Source organism: Oreochromis niloticus, linkage group LG22, assembly GCF_001858045.2.
Source record: "Oreochromis niloticus isolate F11D_XX linkage group LG22, O_niloticus_UMD_NMBU, whole genome shotgun sequence".
Taxonomy (NCBI): Eukaryota; Metazoa; Chordata; class Actinopteri; order Cichliformes; family Cichlidae; genus Oreochromis; species Oreochromis niloticus.
Window position 1 is genome coordinate 38,200,568 of NC_031985.2, and position 18,448 is coordinate 38,219,015.

An 18,448-nucleotide genomic window follows, 5' to 3' on the forward strand; every position below is an offset into this window, starting at 1 on the left:
ATTTAATATTTATTTAATTCAGTGTGTGAGTGAGAGAAATATTTTTCATGAAACAGCAGAGCTCAGCAGGGAGTTTTACGCCTGTTTCCTTGAATGAATGTAAAATCTTCTGCACTCTCCTCCACCACCTGCTGGGCCATGATAACCCAGCCTGCACAGGTTGGTTACAGGTGTGCAGTCCACCTGTCCACACAGCATAAAGGTGTTGCTATAATCAGACTCTCAGATGTTCACTTGTTTCACCCACATACATCAACCAACACTGGACACAGTTATACTGTAGTGAAGGTGCATTTGCATCTCATTAAAGGCTTTTTCTTGCAAAATGGGAGCCAAAAGCTCCCAGAGACTCAGACCTTTCCTAAATGCTCCAAACACTTCAGCCTCAACCTGTATCTGCCTGTTGTGTCTCTGTACAGTGGATTGAAAAGAAATATCACAGCGTGACAATGTGCCAACAAAAAAATCCAAGTTCTCTGCACCTGCAAGTAAGATGGCATAAACAGTTTGGACAGATTCAGGATATTAAAGGCTCAGGGCCAGATTATATCCACTTCCAGAATAGCGTCCATGTTCTCTGGTCTCACTTTCTCGTACCGATGAACCTGCATCAGTCTGCAAAGCTGGACACCAGAGTACGGCAAAGATCGGGTTAGGCTGAAACTGAACAACCTTTATTTTGTTTCCACTATGTGCTTTTCCAATGTTCTCCTTATTCATGTATCCTATTTAATAGTAGAGAGATATGTGCTGTAGGTCACAGGAGCTCCGTTTTTACTGCTGTAGCTCCTGGGTGTGTCCTGGCCTCCTTCCACCTAACCATCAGGCATCTTGGTGCCTGAACCACCTCATCAGGCTCCTTGTGGTTTGGTGCAGTAGTGCTCAGAGAGTCTCTCCAGAACCAGAGATCTGTCCTCTAAGGAGTCACTGAAGATTCATGTCCAATGTCATCTTAACAGAGACACGCCATTTGTGTGAACATTTTTATTTATTAGTGCTTTTTAACTTGAAACAACCACAGCCAGCCACACAGACACTTTAAAGAGACATTCCACAAAATTTAAGTCCAGCAGCAGCGTTAATGACTGATGGTCCAATGAGGTTCCAGACTCCTTTCTTTTATTACATCATTTATTTACATCAAAGGTAAACAGTGGGACCACAGCGTATCGGGGCTTTTGAAGGTGAAAAAAAAGACACTGACTGAGAGCAAAGCTGTTAGTGATGTTTGCAGACAGTCTCTGAGCACTCGTCTCTGGCTGCACGTACAGACCAGTGATGTTAGTCCAGGTCAGACGATAGCTTGTAGTCCGTCCGCCTTTATATGATGCAGAGAATTTTCTGCCTCTCATTTTTATGTTATTTTGCCTACTGTCAGTGGCTCTGAGGTGCCACAGTAGTGGCCCACAGGTCTGTGGATTATTTGAGCTCACTGTGAGATCATTTCAGTCGGCTGTAACAGTAACAGCGTGAGGCTGAGGATAAGCAAGACGTCCTGGATTCTGTATTTAAACACAGGAAGAGGACAACATTTGAAATCTTTTCATTTTAAAAGACAATATGTTCTTTATTCACATATTTAATTTTAATCTTAAAGGCGACACTAAAGCGGAGTCCAGTCTGAGCCGTGCTGTGCAGCAGCAGAGTTGAACAGTTCTGCTGTCAGTCACAGGTATTGATCAGAGGTGTTCCTAATATCACACGGACAGATGATGATGTCCGTTCACAGAAGTGTCAAACTTTTATACACAAACACAGACGGAGGGAATGATGCTGCTCATCACACAAGAGCTGGAGGAGAGGAAGAAGAGCGAGTCTCTGTGCTTAGCGCCTGCTGCTATGGAAACCACCTCCATGTGCTCGGCTGCTGCTGCTGCTGCTGTGACCTGTCGCTGACATCACTTCCTCCAGAAAACTGATGGACAAAGACAGAGGGACACAGTTGGAGGTAAAGACAGCTGAAGTGAAGAAAACATTGTTTTTTTAGGATAAAGCTGATGATGGCAAGACTTGCCACTTCTGGTAAGATTTTATTTCCCCACAGACTTTTGGATTACTGCGGAAAAAAAAACAACAAAACAAAGTCTCTGTAGGAAATAGATGTTTATGGTTCATTTACTGTGAATTCTGTGAACAGAACATGAAGAAATAACCACTTTGATACCAAGTGAAGCCAAAAACCACCAAGTCTGGATGTTTTTGATGATCTCAGTTTGTACAACATGATGCTGCGCTGTCAATGAATCTAACAGTTAAGAGCATGTTCTTTATTATAATGGTGGTTTGGGAAAAGATTTTAAAGTTTAAAAAAAACACACGGAAATACGCTGCACCCTGTTAAATTGTGGTTCATTAAAATGAAATTTGGAGTTCCTCAGGGATCGATTATGGGTTCTTTTTCCTTTTTTACTCAAAGAATCTCAGCTTTTCAGCTAATCCCATCTGGAAACAAACTGTGAGTGACGTAGAAAACCAGGCTACTGAGTGCTGTGCGATCACTGAGCCCTTACTTTATCATCTGTTTGACTGGAACGGTTGACCTTTATCAACAGGAGTCGAACCAAACAGTACAGAATGTGGCTTCTGTTTTTACAAAGGTTATAACAGTCACATGGTCAAATGGTCTATATTTCATGGTGTGTGTGTGTGTGTGTGTGTGAGACCTCTTGGTGTTGTGGATGTTGCTTCCTCCCAGGACGATCCGTACTCCAGGTGTGCTGCGGTTCAGATTGTAAACAGTCAGAGCTTCTTCATACGTGGCTCCACCAATCATAAACACCAGGATGTCCTGAGGCCTGAAACAGAACCACAGGTGTGAATCATGTCAGCATCTCCTCTCTGTCTGTGAGTCTCTCAGGTGAGTGCTACCTGTCTCTGAGGCTGCTGGCTCCCAGGTAAGGAAACTGGCTGTCCTTGAGTCGACCTTTGATCATCTGGTCGAGCGTGTCGTGAAGCAGAGGCTGATGCTGAGTGTACACGTTCTCCACACCCTGACAACACAACAGAAACACCGCCCTCAGAACCGAAAAAACTTATTTTTAAAAGTGCAGGTGAGATCATGAAGGCGCAATAGGAAAAAGATCAACAGTTTAAACCTGATTCATCAAATAACAATGACGACATTTAACGCAAACCTTTTGTGCTGAAGAGCATCTGTCATGTGTTTGTTTGTACCTTTAGTCCTTTGAAAAACTGTTTGGTGATGGAGACCGCGTCTGTGGGTGTGATGAGGTCACTTCCTCTGATTCTCTTTCCGCCATACTCCACCACAGCCTGAACCATCTGAAAGAAGAGAAGGGAAAGCATGAGCTTTACTGTTCTCACAAAACATCTTTTCAGCCATCATGCTCAGCCGTGCCAGGTTTTATCAGCACTGTGCATGAAAAAGCACGTCTTTAACCTCCACACGTCACAGATACCTGACACTGTGTTTGAATTTTTCAGAAAGCAGTGACTCCTGGGCTGATTAAGACTTATGATCAGACCTTTTTTCAGAGCAAGTAATCCAAACCACACAGCAACGTATCCGTACCGACCTCCAATGGTTGGTACGGATACGATGGAATATCTCAGAGGTTCTCTGGCCTTGGCCTTTTTGTCTCTGTCTGTCGGGGTCCTTGAACAGCTGAACCCTCAGCCTCGCTCGTCCCTGTGCATATCTGTCTGTACCAGGCTAACCATATCTCATTTACATCCAAGGTTAAAGCAGAGTTCTACATTTTAATCATCATCTTTACATAGAAACTAGCGAGCCAACTTCATGCTAACACCTAACTCAACTAAACCTTGTTAATCTGTTTTTTACATGGACATTAAACTTTATTGTAACAGCTGTGAGAATAGCAACACTGGACATGTGACGGTGTGTGTGTGTGTGTCTGTGTGTGTGTGTGTGTGTGTGTGATGGTGTGTGTTTCTCTGTGTGTGTGTCTGTGTGTGTGTGTGTCTGTGTGTGTGTGTCTCTGTGTGTTTCTCTGTGTGTGTGTCTGTGTGTGTGTGTGTCTGTGTGTGTGTGTCTCTGTGTGTTTCTCTGTGTGTGTGTCTGTGTGTGTGTCTCTGTGTGTGTGTTGGTGTGTGTGTCTCTGTGTGTGTGTCTGTGTGTGTGTGTGTGTGTGTGTCTGTGTGTGCGATGGTGTGTCTCTCTGTTAGCGAGCACCCGCCCCCACCTCCACACGCCTACACAGCAGTTCTCCGCCCCCCAGGAAGCAGTCAGACGTGTCATTGTGAAGATGTTTCAGCATATTTGTGTCCAGATGTTTGGATCTGGATTGATGGAAAGATTTCGCTCCTACCTTACAGCTGGGAGGAAAACTGACTCGGCAATTTAAAGAAATAGCTTAGACATGTTTGTTCTGAGGGCACAGACATTTCAAAATTTTGTTCCCCGAGTAGGTATTTCTCCATTCAGTTGATTGTAGTGAAAGTTTTCCTGTATTATTGCAGCTGCTGATATTCTAGAAATTTACAACTTCTTCAAATGAAATAAACCATCTTGTATAACACGTTGTAGATTTTTTATCTCTGTTTCATGCCACGATGAAAAATGTAGTGTTTTCTTTATTGGATATATATCTGGATTGCTCCAAATGGGTGTTAGTTTACATGGGATAAATAAGGACTTACCCCACCAGGCTGTCAGAGGGTGTTTATGTTAAGGCTTTTAAAGCAGTTATGATGCTTAATACTGGAGCTTATGAAGGGCAGAGGAGAGATTTTTACTTGAACACAGAATGCTTGTTCTAGGTCCAGTGGAGGATGATGAAGGAATACGATCAACCGCACCAGGTCTGAGAGCCTGGTGGAAACATTCATACCTGCTTATGTGATGTTACCTGACTGCTGGTGGTATTTTGTAGATTACAATTCAGAGACAGAACAGTAGTGTGATATAGATGAGAACTTATCTATAAGTGTGATCATCTTTATACGTGAGGTTTGTGAGTTCCTAAGGAAACCCTCAGCATAAAGGCTTATCTTATGGTCGCTATTTTCAGTTTGAACTCCTTTAATATCTATGTTTGGTCAGATTGCTGCCCCTAGTGGCTTGATAAAAATAACAAAAAGCGAGGGAGAAAGCAGACAGGCCTGTCTAATGCCCCTCTGTAGACCGAAGCTTTGTCAAGTAAGATCCTTTATCCTAGCACGAGCATTTGGAGAGCTGTCTGTTACCCTGCGGTGACGCTCAGACACTCCTCTTCTGCTCAGCTCGTCCATCAGAGATGACAGGATGCTGCTGCTGTGGCGCTCGTACCTCAGAGCGTAGAGCATGACGAGGCGGACGGCGTCCAGCTCAGACACGCGTGGATTTTGCAGCAGTCGCCGCACATTCTGAAAGAAGATATTGTGTTATAGCACCTGACCCAAACAGGCAGGAAAGGAAGACAGGAAGTCGACACAACACATCCAGAATAACCCTCATTTATGACACATTCAAAAAACCCTGTAAAGCTCAGGAGAACGAAACAGCTGACATGTACCTGCTGAGCGCTCGAGTGGTCATTCTGACAGGCCAGCTCCTGCTCCACCTCCGACACCTCCATCAGCTGCCGCTCTGACACTAGTCGGGACAGCTCGCCCACCACCGTCACATGTTTGGACACGGTCCCCGACATCTTCTTAAACTGGGGGTAGTTATCTACAAATGCCTACAGTGGGTGACAAAGGACACAAATCTTTAACATTTTTTGAAAAGCATTGCATAATTAACACATTCAAACATTCTACAAATACAAGAAAATATCTCATAAATATAAAATTCCATCTATTTTCTGCTCCTTATCCAGGTCCAGGCTACAGGGACAGCAGTTTAAGCACTGACGTCCAGACCTTCCTGGGTCTGCCCTGAGCCCTCTTCCCAGGGACACGCCCAACATTCAGTTCAATTGTATTTTATTTACACAGCGTCAAATTACAAAAACACCAGTTGCCTCAGGGCGCTTTATATTGTAAGGTAGACCCTACAATATTACATAGAGAGAAAAACCCAAGAATCATATGACCCCCTATGAGCAAGCACTTTGGCGACAGTGGGAAGGAAAAACGGAAAAGCTTGAGAGGATGACAAGCTCATCCAGCGTTCCATGACCAGGATGAAAAGCACATTGCTCCTCCTGAATCCAAGGTTCGACTAACATGGACTCTCCTCTCCATCACCCTGGCATACAGGCTGATGAGTGTGATCCCGCTAAAGCTTTTTTCATGGTTCTCCCATTCCCAGGGAACTCTGCTGTTGCTTCCTGTTCTATTCCGGCCCATTTGTCAGCCAATCAATATCCAGCAGTTGCTCACGTCATCTGATTCCAACAACCAGCAGTCAGGAGAGCTGCAGGGAGTGCATCTCGGGTGGGTGAAAACTCCTCTCCTGTCTGACTTCCGTACACAGACGGACACATCTGCTGTCCATAAAACGAGATTTAGGGACCTCGGCTCATCCACCCCGTTGGCCCTGAGACTGAATAACTTTTTGAATACTTCAACCTCAGCGACTCAGATGGGCGATGAGTAAAAACAAAAATCTTAAATACAGCAGACTCCAAATCAGAAGCTAGGGAATGCAAGTTTTTGGGCCACACCCCAACAACGCAATCTTTAAGCCTTACAGTTGTTATCCATTCGATTTCATCCATCCAACCATCCTCTTCTGAAGTCGAGTCATGGTGGGTAAGCAGATTCTTACAGACTTCCTCCCCCCGCCTCACACTTTCCCTCCTGGGAGATACGAGGCCTTCCGAGGCTAGTCAAGGGGTTTTTGGGTCTACCCTGGGGTCTCCTCCCTGTTACATTTGCCCAGAACACCTCCAATGGGAGGTGCCATGGAGGCATCCTAATCAGATACCCAAACCACCTCAGCTGGCTCCTTTCAACACACAAAAGCAGCAGCTCCACTCCATCTGGAAGTTTGAGCTCCTTACTCAATCAGTAAGGCTGAGCTCAGCAACCCTGCACAGGAAACTCATTTCAGCCGCCTTTCAGATTTCATGACCACGGGTGAGGGTTGGATTGTAGGTGGACTGGTAAATCAAAAGCTTTGGCCACCTCTCTCTTCACCACGACAGTCCAATACAACGCCCACATTACTGCTGACACTGCACCAACTCGCTGGCCCGATTCAGGCTCCACCTCCCCATCATTTCAACTCCCTTGCTTGTGGCGACCTCCGTCCTCCAATCCAGAGGGAGCATTTCAACATTTTCCAGCAGGTGCTGTGACGGGGGAAATCAACTATAGAGGCCAAACCAGTTGTGTATCAGGCTGTAAACATGATTATTTCTGCTGTAGCGTTGGGACTGACTCCCTGCTGAAGCCTATGCTGGCCTGTGGAGGAACTCACATTTCCAGCACCGATGTTCATGTAGTAAAATCTTTAAATCTAAAAACAAGCTGAGCCCTGACTGCAGCCTGACCTTCATGTCTGAGATGGACTCCAGCTTCTGTTGTCCTTTTGGCTTTTTCTTTTGGAAATCCTCCATCAGGTTCTTTATGTTGGTGCCAATCTCTCCAAAGTTCAGGTACAGGTTCTAACGAGGAGAAGAGAGAAGGAGGTTAGTGACTGTTAGGACACGTTTCTGCTCTGTGAGAGTTACCATTGTAACCTGGAGTGAAGGGGAAGCTGAAACATCACATTTTTAAAGAACAGGTGGACAGTCTGTTAGAAACCTACCAACATGACGAGTGCAGCTTGTTTCTGTCATTCATTTAAATCCTATTACAGCTGAGCACAGACTGTTGTTTGTGTTGTCATGCTGACAGATGTGAGCAGATGTGCTGCTGTGTGAGACTCACGTTGGCGTAGAACTCGTCATTCTCAGCTGACAGGACCACCTCTCTCAGGTCTTTGCTGATCCCGGGGACTCTGGACAGGTCGATCCTGTTGTTGTTGAGGCCAAGCAGCTCGTGGACCATGGCCTGGTATGTCCACTGCAACACAGCGAAAGCTCGTAAACACGCATGCACTTCACACAGACACACAACCAGTGAATTTATGATTTGCTGATTTTGTAGCGGCACACAACATCCATCAAATTAAAGTGACAAATGAGCTGCAGAGGATGCAGTGTAAAAGATGACAGAATTATTAAAAATGTAAAATGATTTCCTTTAATTAATTTCTTCATCGACGTCACAGAGGACAGCGACCAGTCACCTGATTGAGCAACGGCGTGATGGCATCGTCGCTGCGGTCCAGGATAAGCAGCAGAGGAGGAACTTCAGTCTTCCTGAAGTCAAACAGCTCGTACTCCTTCGTGATGATTTGCTGACAACAAACAAATAAAATACTGAAGAATAAAAGTACTACTCAGAGTACTACTTGAGTAAAAGTGTTAACAGCTTGAGGCTCAAGTGCTTTAACCAAAGGGCTCAGGTTACAGCACAGAGGTGGCATCATCTTCGAACAGCCAACAGGACACACGGCGCTAAAATAACCTGTAGTGGCATTAAAAGCACTTTTCAGTGATGACGTGTGTGATGATGATGCTGTGGAAACCTTGACGCTCTCCGCGAGCCGTTTGGACATGTCTGAGGACAACTGGTAGCGGATCATTGGACATTTCTTCAGAGCAAGCAGGACGGAGGTCAATCCCTGAGTGCAGCGTGCCAACATAGAGGGTTCCCAGCTCCGCCCCTAAAAAGCACACACACACACACGCACACGCACACACACACACACACACACACACACACACACAGAGGTGATGTGATTTCAGTGTGTGGAGCTTTTTAGGGTGGAGCTCTGACAGCTGAGGGCCTTGTGGTTCTTACCCGAGTGACTCCCTGCAGGTTCAGGGAGAAGAGGTGAGGATTCACGGCGATGAAGTCTCCGTAGAACTCCTGCAGACACACACACACACACACACACACACACACACACACACACACACACACAGTAAGCTATACTTCTGCTATTTTGGTTTTGATGATGTCACTCAGGTGTATGAACTGTGTTCACACCAAACATGAAGCAGAGTGATGGTGATGCTCACGCAGGGAGGAGGACAGCTTTCCAAGACATCCTATGAATTCTCGGCACAGTTTTGTTCTGTGTCTGCATTAAAATTAAATTTGATCAAACAGCTCGGCCCGACCACAAACCGCCATAGGAAGCTCCTCCTCCATTTGTGACTATCAGTAGCATCAGGAGGATCTCACCTGACATTTGGAGAAATGATGAGAGGCTAATGGAGCACTGATGGTCACGCAGGCCAAACTGGATGTTACTAGCAAGGAATTCTTTCATATTACATACATATACATAAACTTAGCATGTTGGGCTACATGTTACTGATGTCATCAAATGAAGTCGTCACAGAGGAACACTTTCAGCTGAATGTAGCTCTAGTCAGCTGAAACTCTGATTATAAACAAGTATTTATTGCATTATTAGAGGAAATGTTAAATCAGTGAAATAATGATCTGTCCAAAGACTGAACCAGGTTTCCACATGCAACAAGGAGGTGAAGAGAGAAAAAGACTCTGGACTAATATCATTGTAATAATAGTGACGTTGTTAAGTTATCGTGTTGTTAAGATGTATTTTGGCAGTCAAGTTCAGCTAAAAATGAACCGCCATGACTGACAGAGAGATCTTACATCATCAGTAATGTGGAAATATTAAACCCCCACGCTTTCTCTGAGGTCCTGACACTCACCTGGACTTCAGCCACCACTTCCTGTTCATCAGCCTCAGCCAAGGCCTTGATCTCACTCTTACTGATCACGTTGCTAAAGTCTGAAACACACACACACACACACACACACACACACACACACACACACACACACAAGTCAGGTGATGAACTTCAGATGAAACAGACTGAAACAAACTTCTGCCCCACACCTAACTCCACAGAAAAAATCTCTGATATCTGCTCAGCTGACAAATCCACAGCTCTAAGTAGAAAACGACTCACATTTGATGACAGTGTCACTGTGTTTAATCAGACTGGCGTCATTAAAAGCAGCAGGATTCGCTGGTAGCAGGCCCTCATCCATGTGTATCACGAATTTTCTGATTACATCACTGATCTCTAGGATTCTGCAGCAAAGCTAAACTCAGTTGCATATGTTAGCTTCCGAACTATGTTTGAACTGTCCGAGGAAGACGAGTGCCAAACCAGCAACCCCGTTCTCCTCTCACTCCCGCCCTGTCACTGTGGAAACTTACAGATAAAGTAGACACTGTACTTGGGCCTCCTCAGCTCCTGGATCAGGTGCTCCACATTCTCCTGCAGCAAGCACACAAACACACTGTTGCAGATGGTGTTACCTCACACACAGACACACACAATGTTACTCAGAGGGTGGTTTGTACCTTGGTGGGCCGCAAGAAGCAGATAGCTTTAAGGTGCTTCATGTTATCTCTGTTCTGAGAGTCAATCCGCTCAAACAGGTAAACCTCCTTCTGCAGGATCTCAGACTGAGTGTACACCACGCTCACTATACTGGTCTGAACACACAGACGCGCACACACACAGACACCATCAGACACAGTAACGTTGCTGTAAACACTGCTCAGCACCAGCACCGCTAACAGTCCTGGGTCGGTGCCTCACCGTCTCCTTGTCCATGAGCAGCACCTTCATCCCGGGCCCGCTGATCTCGATCATCTTGGAGATGTACTGCTTCACCTCGAGCGTCACATTCATGATAGCGACACTCAGAGACCACAAACAAAAACAAATAAACAAAGAGCAGCGGCTACAGAGAGGGCTTTTCGTCTCTTTACCTGCGGAGCTGCTATAACAACACTGGTGCAAACTTCCTTCCGGGTCCCTGACATCACGTGCCACACGCACTCTGCTTGCGTCATCGGGTTCTGAGAGATTTTTTTAAACTAGTAATAATAATAATAATAATAATAATAATAATAATAATGATGATGATGATGCATGTTGATATTGCCTTTTAGGCTGACATAGAATAACATCCTTCAGTCCGAATTTTAAAATGGAAAAAACATAAATTACACAATTCCACTTATGAAATGCTTTATTTATGCCAAAAACAATAACAACAACAACAACAACAAATACTAGACTTAGTAAACATGTATCTTATTTACATATAAATATATTTACTGATTTCTTTTTACATTTTGTTGGTTGTTGTGTTAGGAATCGCCAAACCATCCTGACATTTTGGGCTGGAAAGTTTAGCTAGATTCCGGAGCTGTTACATTAGAGCCTTTGATGTTCGCCGTTCATGTCTTTAATCAGAGTTTATAGACTCTGTAAATAAAAACAGTCCCAAACCGATTAACTCTGTGTTGCTAATAATTAGCTTAGCATTAGCATGCCAAAGATAAGAAGCATGCTAACAACTGTTAGCGTGCCGACATGAAGCTGAACTCTACTTAAACTGGCAGAGTGTGGTGCTTAAACTGAGCGTATTTATCATCGATAAGCAAAAACATCCGGTTACGAGGAGGAAAACATTTAATAAGCCACATATCAAAACAGCTGCTGTGAGCCCCACGGACAGGTATCACTCCGCTCTGTCTGAATGTAGTCCCGTAACAGCAGCAGCGCTAACAGGAGGTTGTTGGCGGAGGGATATGGTTGTGCTAGCAGGAGCAAACAACATCCCCAACGTGTGTGTGAAGACCACACATTATTCATTTTATTCCTAAAAGAAAAGCACACGGTTCACAGGCGGAATTTTAACGGAATATATAATTATTTTGCACATTAAATGTCCGGATAAGGTAAGCGTCTGGTTGGTATACTTTTTCAGTGGATGTCATCCAGAGTTATTGAAGTCTTTGAGTTAGCAGCTCGGCTAGTTAGCATAGTTAGCTCAATGCTAAGCTGCAGTGTGGAGAGACTGTAGGGAAAAATAACGGTGTATAGATTTGTTCATATCACTCAACTTTTAATAGTTAGAAATCAGTAAGTGAAACGTCGTTGAGCTTTAGCATGCTAAGCTGCAGCTGTGGTTACTGAATGTGTTTTTATTGAGTTTTGAAACTTGCTCATGAACTGAATTTATTAATGTATTTTAAGCTCTGTTGCTTCTGATCGAGTTTAGGGTCAACTAGAACAACTTTGAGCTACTCCCTCTATCAGCTACTAATTAAATCCCTTTGTTGTTGAAAATAAAATATTAATAGGAGCTCCTTATTGATGAAGTTGGCACTGCTAACTTTGAGATAACCACTAGCAGAATGCTCATACAGGGCAGCTGACATATTTATTAATGAAATAGCTTCAGATCTGTGTAGAGCTGCAACAGTAAACTGGGTTAGCTTTTACTGTTTATTTAGTTTTTTAAAATTTGTTTTCAAAGATTTAAACCAAAAGGAAAGAATTTTAGTTTGAGATTTCCTTTTGTGTTCAAAAATAACATTGGTATAATTAGCCACATGCTCTTTGTTAGGAACCCCCTGTGAAATACTTTTATAAAGCTTATTTTGACTGATGTCCTGTTTGAATTGCAGAATTGGTTTATTAGACTGTATTAAAAATGAGGTCTCTATAGATAATCTCCCTGTTCAGAACAACTGTACCTGATGAATGTTTTTATAACTTTCAATTCAATTAAATTAAATTTTATTTATATAGCGCCAAATCACAACAACAGTCGCCTCAGGGCGCTTTATATTGCACAGTAGATCCTACAATAATAGATACAGAGAAAAACCCAACAATCATATGACCCCCTATGAGCAAGCACTTTGGCGACAGTGGGAAGGAAAAACTCCCTTTTAACAGGAAGAAACCTCTGGCAGAACCAGGCTTAGGGAGGGGCGGGGCCATCTGCTGTGATTGGTTGGGGTGAGAGAAGGAAAACAGGATAAAGACATGCTGTGGAAGAGAGACAGAGATTAATAACAAGTGTGATACAGTGCAGAGAGGTCTATTAACACATAGGCTACGTTCACACTGCAGGTCTTAATGCTCAATTCCGATTTTTTGATCAAATCCGATTTTTTTGTCTGCTTGTTCACACTACAAATAAAATGCGACAGCAAACGCGCTCTAGTGTGAACGCTCAAAGCGACCCGCATGTTAAAAAGAAGATGTCACACACAACTCGCTCTGTTTAGACCCAGAGCAAACAATATTGTTTGACTGATGGCCCTTAATATAAAGACTTCAGACTTTGTTTCCCAATTTTTGCTTTAAATTATTCTGTTATTTACATAATAATGTAAATAACCTAATAATGATCCTTATTGCTGTTTTAGAGGAGCGGTGCTTCAAAGGATAATCTGCAGATTATACAGTACAAATAAAATGTTCACGTTGTCTTCCCAACAGTTTCACTGACATCTACACTGGATGGCCAGGAAGCGTTCGCGATGTCTTCTCCGGCGCTGATAATTGGCATCTGTCTTGTGTCAGTGATGTAAAAGACGGATTTAATGCGACATGACCGTTCAAACAGCAGTCGCTTTCTAACACATCAGATACGTATCGGATTCAGTACCACATACGAAAGTGACCCAGATCGGATTTGAAAATATCGGATTTGTGCTGTTCACACTGTCATACCATGATCGGATATGGGTCGCATAGGGTCAAAAAAAAAATCGGATTTGATGCGCTTTCGCCTGCAGTGTGAACGTAGCCATAGAGAGTGAGAAAGGTGACTGGAAAGGAAAAACTCAATGCGTCATGGGAATCCCCCGGCAGCCTACGTCTATTGCAGCATAACTAAGGGAGGATTCAGGGTCACCTGGTCCAGCCCTAACTATATGCTTTATAACTCACCTGTTGAAATTGGATTAAGGCTTAATATTTGCATTTTTAGAGGCATGTTTGACTGATGGGTGCACGCTGACAGAGGTGGTTCTAGCTGCTAGCTGGCTGCTAACTACTGACTTGGACCTCTAGTTTTTGTGCAGGTTTGTCTCACAGGTGTGTCCTTCCACCAGGCAAGGAGATGACAACAGAGGTGGAGAGGCCAGCAGGAGGCACAGCTGACCAGGAGATGAAATGTAATGAAGAGGAGGAAGAGGTCCTGCAAGAAATGGATGATGAAGGTTAAAAACACCCAAACAAACAAACAATTCTGTACAGTGAAATGAGTTCTGCATATGCAGGTTATCCTTCCATTATCTCGATTCACTTAACTAACTGCCATGTCTAAGAATCTGTATTTATCAGATTAGATAGATTAGATGAAACTTTATTAATCCCTCGGGTGGGTTCCTCCGGGAAATTCAGTTTCCAGTAGCAAAGCACCGAAAGAAGTTGCATGTTACAGATACAATAAAGGGGAATGAGAGTAAGGATATAAGCATAAATACACCATATATACACATATATAGATACAGAATATACAATATTCTGTATCTATATAACACAGTCGAATATAAGAAAAAAAACAAAACAAAACAAATATTGCACAGTGTTAAAAAGCACCTACAGCTCAGTTGTTCCCGCCCTCCTTTGTCCTCCTGTTTCCCCTCCCTCTCCCCTCCAGTGAGGAGTTAAACAGTCTGATGGCATGTTGGACAAAGGAGTTTTTAAGTCTGTTGGTTCTTGACTTTGGGAGAAGCAACCTGTCGCTGAACAGGCTCCTCTGGTTGTTTACGACTGTGTGCAGAGGATGCCCAGCATTGTCCATAATGTCCAGCAGTTTCTTTAGTGTCCTTTTCTCTGCCACTGACACCAGAGTGTCCAGCTTCATGCCGACCACAGAGCCAGCCTTCCTGATCAGTTTTTCCAGCCTGGATGAGTCCTTCTTTGCTGTACTGCTCCCCCTACACACCACAGCATAGAAAAGTACTCCTGCAACCACCGACTGGTAAAACATCCTCAGGAGCTTCCTGCAGATGTTAAAAGACCTCAGCCTCCTGAGGAAATACAGTCGGCTTTGGCCTTTTTTATACAGCTGCTGCGTGTTGTGTGAACAGTCCAGTTTGTTGTCCACCCACAGCCCGAGGTACTTGTATGTGGTGACCACCTCCACCTCCTCTCCCTCTATCTGAACCGGCAGTGGACCTTCTCTGGACCTCCCGAAGTCCACAACCAGTTCCTTGGCCTTTGAGGTGTTGAGTTGCAGGTGGGTTGTGTGACTCCATGTGACAAAGTTCCTCACCAGACTCCTGTACTCCTCTTCCTGATCATCCCAGATACACCCCATGATGGCTGTGTTGTCCGCAAACTTCCGAATATGCCATAATTCAGAGTTGTAACAGAAGTCAGAGGTGAAGACCTGTGCTGCTGACCACAGGGTCAGACGTGATGTCCTTCAGCCTGACGTGCTGTGGTCTGTCAGTGAGGTAGTCGGAGATCCAAGCGACCAGGCAGGGGTCCACCTGCATCCTGTTTAGTTTCTCCTGGAGCAGACAGGGCCGGATTGTATTGAAGGCACTGGAAAAGTCAAGAAACAGGATCCTGACCGTGCCTTTTCCCTTGTCCAGGTGTGAGTGGGCTCTGTGTAGGAGGTACAGAATGGCATCCTCCACTCCGACATCCGCCTTGTAGGCGAACTGTAGTGGGTCCTGGGCATGTTGTACCTGTGGTTGGAGGAGGTTGAGGAAGAGCCGCTCTAGAGTCTTCATAAGATGTGACGTCGGAAGGATGCTCATTACTATTACTATTACTGATGCTCATCATGGAAGCACAAAGATTTTAGAGGCTACTGAAAAACTTTACACCCTCCTTATCTTCCTGCAGAGGAGACCAGCAATAATGACATTTTGAGATGTCATTGAGAGCAGGGCTCCATGATGTAAATTAGCCTTTATATATGAAGCGTCTCATGTCCCCTTTAAATGACGAGTAAGTTTCGTACTAATGGTGATGATTAGTCGACTAACGTGTTACCACGGACGCGGCCTTCACCCAAAAACCAAAAGCTTTGGAATTTAACATCAGTAAGGCCTTCAGATTAAACAGACCAAATATGATTGAGTCTGTAGGATTTCAGTAGGAAGCTGTTAGCATTTGGATAAAGTTCAGCACCTGATAAAAGCAAAGTGACCGTAGAATTTCCTCTTAAATTCAAATTGGCTGATTGTTGTGATCAGACAGTCAGCTGATTAGGTGTGTGTCTCATGTTCAGGTCTACAGGAGGACGCTGACCCCCCAGCAGTCCAGATCATCCCGATCCCAGTCCAGCCTAACGCAGAGAACAGCTGTGGAACCCTCACAGTCAGCAGCGCAATGGAGGTACTGGCTGATTATTGATTATAGATCGACTGCTGGTTGTTGATTATAGATCATCTGCAGCATTTCAAACATGTGATGTGTTCAGTCTGCAGGTGCTTCTCTAAGCTTCAGGGTCAACGGTCAGCTGGTCCCCCTGCTGCCTGGAGGTCAGTCCTAAACACTTTCAGACAGAAGCACTTCATTCATATCTTTGTTCATACAATCAGTCACTGCTAAACATTGACCCTGAAGCTCGCTGTGTTCATGTTTGACCCTTGTGCCCTCCTCAAACACAATGTGCACACACAAAATCGGCCATAAAATCCTCATACAATATATAATACAATGTTATAGTCTGCTTTTTTTTCATAAATCACTTAATGACTTTGAGACCTTTTCAAAATGATCAAATATTAAATTATTTTCACTATTTTAATCACTTAATTGCCAGTTTAAACATTTGAATTAAGTATTTATTACAATAATTCACAAAAACCGATTCTTTTCCCGCATAGCCTGAATATTTCTTCATATTTCATATGTTCTGTTATATTTATCTTTTGTTGTTGAAGTTTGCATAATTGTTTCCACTGATGACTCAGATCTCGATTAGAAAATAGTTTCAGACACACATCCACACAAATCACTCTGGGGCCTCCCTGGTGGTCACACGGCTCCATCATGTAGTTACATGATACATGATTACATGGCAGTAATACAAGTTTCATGCGTTGGCCTACAACAGGAAAAGGGTTGAATCCGGGGAAATACAGTAAAAATGTCAAATATCACGACTATTCTTCAAAATAAAATGCTGACATTACAGAATGCATGGTTTTATACTGCAGTGGCAGAGAGATTAAAAATGTGGTTATAATGGAAATAAATGTGGCATTTTTGTCCACGAAGGTGTCGAGAGGCAAAAGATTTTGTCCAAGACTCTAATCACTAGGGCTGGGTGTCGTCACTGATTCCTAGAACCGATTCGATCCACGATTTGATTCGATTTGAATCTGGGAAGTTTTGACTCAGTCAAAAATGTGATAATTCTGATCATTTGTCAGTACTGACTCTCATGAGACTTCATCCGAGGTGTGAGCATCACAGCAGGTGACTTTGTGTCAAAGTAACTGAGGATAAAACATGAAGGAGATTTTCCTGGCCTGGCTTTTTATAGCAAATAATGCGCTTAAGATATTCTTCAGTAAATAGAAAAAGAGAAGAATAATATTATATAATATATATTATAATATAATATATAATAATATTATCCATCCATCCATTCGCTTCCGCTTACCCTTTCCAGGGTCGCGGGGGCGCTGGAGCCTATCCCAGCTGTCATAGGGCGAGAGGCGGGGTACACCCTGGACAGGTCGCCAGTCTGTCGCAGGGCTAACACACAGGGACAGACAACCATTCACTCGCACATTCACACCTAGTGGCAATTTGAATTATCCAATTAACCTATCCCCACAAGCTGCATGTCTTGACTTGACTTGTGGGGATAGGTTAATAATATTATATATTATATTAATATTATTATTAATATTAAAAGTTAAAATTTCTTCGGTATTGAACAGCAGAAATGAGGCTTTCTTGTCGGAGGTAAAAAAAAAACCAAAACAGCGGCTGACAGTGCTGTACACAACGATAGACTGGTGGGTAATAAGCACGCGAATAATGCAGAAAACAGAGATTTGAGATTGGAAACTGTTCTGGAAGTACACTGAGAGAGAGAGAGAGAGAGAGAGCTGTGCAGGAAGTGTGATTTTTTTTTTTATTTTTTTTTTTTAAATTGTGGTGGAAACAAAACAGCAAAAGTCAGAGGGAATTCATGACAATGTTAATGTGAAGCGAAATCTGAAGCTTAGATCTTCTTTTGCTGCTGGTTCAGTCAACTTTGTTTGGAGAGAGACAAAACTGCAGCTTCAGGATCAGCGCAAAAAAGACGTAAACACAAAGCGCGGACCCGCCAGCTCACAGATTCGGATGCGTCAGGTCTGCGCTTTGCGTTTACATCCATGTGCTCTCATTTGCTGTTTTAGCTGTTTGGTGGTTGTTGAAATAGTTTTGTGAACTTTAACCTGAAATTCTGGCATTTCTGGCAAAATACATTTATATTTAAAAATCGATTCAGGATTTAATGAATCGATATCACTTTATTCAAGATAAAATCGATTTGAATTGATAAATCGATTATTGAAACCCACCCCTACTAATCACCACCGATGTCCCATCCCCATACTATTTATTATATGGAAAATAACTGGTTTTCTGTGAGTGTTTGCAATAAATAATGAATAATAATAATAATGATCCTAAAAATGGTTTGATGTTTTGATCAACGGTGT

The 18,448-nt window shown here is 43.4% G+C and overlaps 1 protein-coding gene across 1 annotated transcript; it reads right to left on the reverse strand.

Moving 5' to 3' along the window:
- Positions 1–969: 969 nt before the first annotated feature.
- On the reverse strand, positions 970–10,794 carry vps45 (vacuolar protein sorting 45 homolog). Its single transcript, XM_003458512.5, has 15 exons — positions 10,551–10,794; positions 10,310–10,444; positions 10,163–10,223; positions 9,648–9,727; positions 8,761–8,829; positions 8,486–8,623; positions 8,144–8,254; positions 7,783–7,917; positions 7,404–7,517; positions 5,478–5,645; positions 5,170–5,328; positions 3,175–3,282; positions 2,869–2,990; positions 2,664–2,795; positions 970–1,915 (listed from the first exon to the last, which is right to left on the reverse strand). Exons 1-15 carry the CDS (start codon positions 10,641–10,643, stop codon positions 1,825–1,827), a joined length of 1,716 nt encoding a protein of 571 aa, XP_003458560.1. The 5' UTR covers positions 10,644–10,794; the 3' UTR covers positions 970–1,824.
- Positions 10,795–18,448: the final 7,654 nt, after the last annotated feature.

Bases quoted from the DNA above. Each gene is read 5' to 3' on its own strand.
- vps45 (XM_003458512.5), bottom strand. From the start codon at position 10,643: ATGAATGTGACGCTCGAGGTGAAGCAGTACATCTCCAAGATGATCGAG. The intron at 8,624-8,760 runs GTAAGAACCACA...TGTGCTTTTTAG, and splicing joins ACCTGCAGGGAGTCACTCGG to GGGCGGAGCTGGGAACCCTC. The intron at 7,918-8,143 runs GTGACTGGTCGC...GCTGTGTTGCAG, and splicing joins TCACGCCGTTGCTCAATCAG to TGGACATACCAGGCCATGGT.